The following is a 2,391-nucleotide window of genomic DNA, read 5'->3' on the forward strand; positions in this document are numbered from 1 at the left end:
TTGTGGCTTTGCCATCACGTTCGGATGCGGCAGGTATCGTCTCTAGCGATCAAAAGTTGCGTAGATTTGTCTGCGAGTGGTGTAGGTGGACAGCCAGCTAGAGGAGTATGAAGAGTTTCGATGGTTCGGCTGCGGCTCCTTACTGATGCTGTGCGACTAGAGGGATATTTACGTGTTCTGTAACTTTCATCGCTCGCTTCACGGCGCCTAACGGGGGGTCAGCAGTGAGGGGCAGCATTAAGACCTTCGGGACTCTGGCGGGAGATTTGGAGTCGCCGGGGTATAGCCGAGAGAGTCTTGGGGGCGGACGTTATTCCTGTGGACGACCGTGCCGGCAGGCCCAGCATCGACTGCTGAGAGGGACCGCAGTAGTAGACCACTCTTTTTTCATTTGGGGGGGGCAGACAGTGCTTCTTTCCTCGGCGAGGGTGTATTCTGCAGAAGTGCGTGTGTCTGCGTGTCCTTTGTTGCCTTGCTCTTTCTCCAAAACGCAGCTATGAAGGACGAGGAAGGCGCACTTGGGCAAGCCTTAACGCCCCGTGAATATATCAGTAGGTGGCCGCGCCGCCGGTCGGGAACAGAAATGCCTCTCATGCATATCAGCGATGAAGAGATAGGGAAAAGCGAAGACGTCCAACTGCCTCGGAATAGTCGGGCGGGATGTATAGGGATGGGAGTTTGCGAATTCTGTCTGTTCAATTCAGTTGTTACTTAACGAGACGAGCCCACAAGCTCTGTCGGATTTCTGCTGATATAACCCCACCCAGTTGAAAGAGACAGTTTATCTGCCTGTGGGGATTGTGTCGTGAGCCAGCCTGAGTATTATGTAAGTTCATTATTTCGAAACTGGTAGGGACGAGCGCTTCGCTTGGGCGAAGCCATGCTGCGCGGCGATGGCTCCACCTTCCTTTGCGGTCTAGTGTTTAGCCCGAGGGTTGAGTGACCCGAGGCCCGGGGAACTTCATTGCTGTCTTCTGTTTCACGACGTCACTATCCTCGAGTTATTTTACGTCTATTCTCCCGATTCTTGCGATCGACTGTATCATGCCTGAAGTCGTGCGTCCGCCCCACCGTGATGATAGCTCCTCCAGCGCAGTCGTCCGCGCCCTTCTGCGCCAGGGAATCGAGACCCGCCCGCTCCAGGGAGCCGAGACTCGCTCGCGCGAGCTAGTCAATACTCGCCCCCGCCAGGCAGTCGACGCCCTCGAGCATCTTTCTATCGTTGCCGAAGCCGCATCTAAGCTCTCTTCGCACAGACGCTTCACGCACTCCCGGATAGCCACGGGTGAGCAAACAAAGCACTTAGAAGGGAGGGACGGAGGGGGGAGGAGGGGACTAAGAGGGACAAAGGTGGGGCTTCAGGGATCAGTATACTTCCACACATACAAACTGGTCCCTACGTAGCAGGTCACCGACTTTTGGTCGACGGTTGCTTTTCATGAAAGTGCGTCTATGAGTCCCGAAGCGTGTTTCTTTCCTTTGGGCTAACTACAAAGGGGCTGAATCTGTGAGACTATGCCTTCTACTACTACTAGTTACGTGGTGGTCACATGATGAACAGCACGATTTGGTCGGTCGGGCGAGTCGAGGCAACCGAAACCCTCCGTGCCGAAATCTGAACTTGGAGAGGCTGATTCGCAAGTATCGTCATATCGTAGGCTCGCTTTTCGTTGTAGCGTTAACGACTCGCTTTCTTCTGTTGTGCATTCAGCTGAGGAGGAGCGCATGTGGACTGCTATGTTGGAAGAGGAAGAAGGTGACAGGTCTAGGGCATTAAGATCCGCTATGGATGCCGTAGAAAAGGAAGAAACACCAACAGAACGACAGCTCAGTGCCTTACTCGTCTCAATGCTTCAAGCGGACGTCACGCTAATGAGAATGTCCCGGGTCTTCCCGGATCCTTTGTCGAGGACGATGACGAGTGCGACGAACGGCTTGCGTCATAGTCCAACGTGCGAGCTAGCAAGCCAGCTCCACCGGGCTTGGCAGACCCTTGGGATCACCAAGCCTACGGTGGTGGCTGTAGTTCAACACGTTGTGTCGGCTGTGGGAAAGCTGACAGCGAGAGAGCGAGTGGTACTTTTTAAAGGAGTGATACCAGATCACCTTCGCGGCACAGATCTTCCGGCCCTCGCCAGTTTCACCGCCGAAGGATTAGGTCAGTTTCATTCGCACGGATCCTACCACGCATGTACCCCGGCGGGGATTCGATTCACTTTTTCACAGTCCTTTCTTCCGCCACATCACCAAGAATCCGGACTATGCGTACACCCAAGGTCACCTTGTCTCTCTCTCTTTCTCGGAACACATTGCGAAACGGGACGTCTAAGCTTGCAGAGCGCTACATGAAAGGGTAGCTCTCGGTGTCGCTGGCAAAGTCTGGGAGCAGTC

At 54.4% G+C, this 2,391-nt stretch overlaps 1 protein-coding gene across 1 annotated transcript; it reads left to right on the plus strand.

Moving 5' to 3' along the window:
• Positions 1–32: 32 nt before the first annotated feature.
• CSUI_011370 (uncharacterized protein) lies at positions 33–2,157 on the plus strand (the record flags this gene model as incomplete). The annotated part of the gene is made up of 2 exons (XM_068071469.1): positions 33–1,285; positions 1,712–2,157. Coding segments are annotated over exons 1-2 (687 nt in total), but the record flags the coding sequence as incomplete, so codon positions are not given.
• Between the last annotated feature and the right edge of the window lie 234 nt (positions 2,158–2,391).

The sequence above is a fragment of the Cystoisospora suis genome (assembly GCF_002600585.1).
Source record: "Cystoisospora suis strain Wien I chromosome Unknown contig_11118, whole genome shotgun sequence".
Taxonomy (NCBI): Eukaryota; Apicomplexa; class Conoidasida; order Eucoccidiorida; family Sarcocystidae; genus Cystoisospora; species Cystoisospora suis.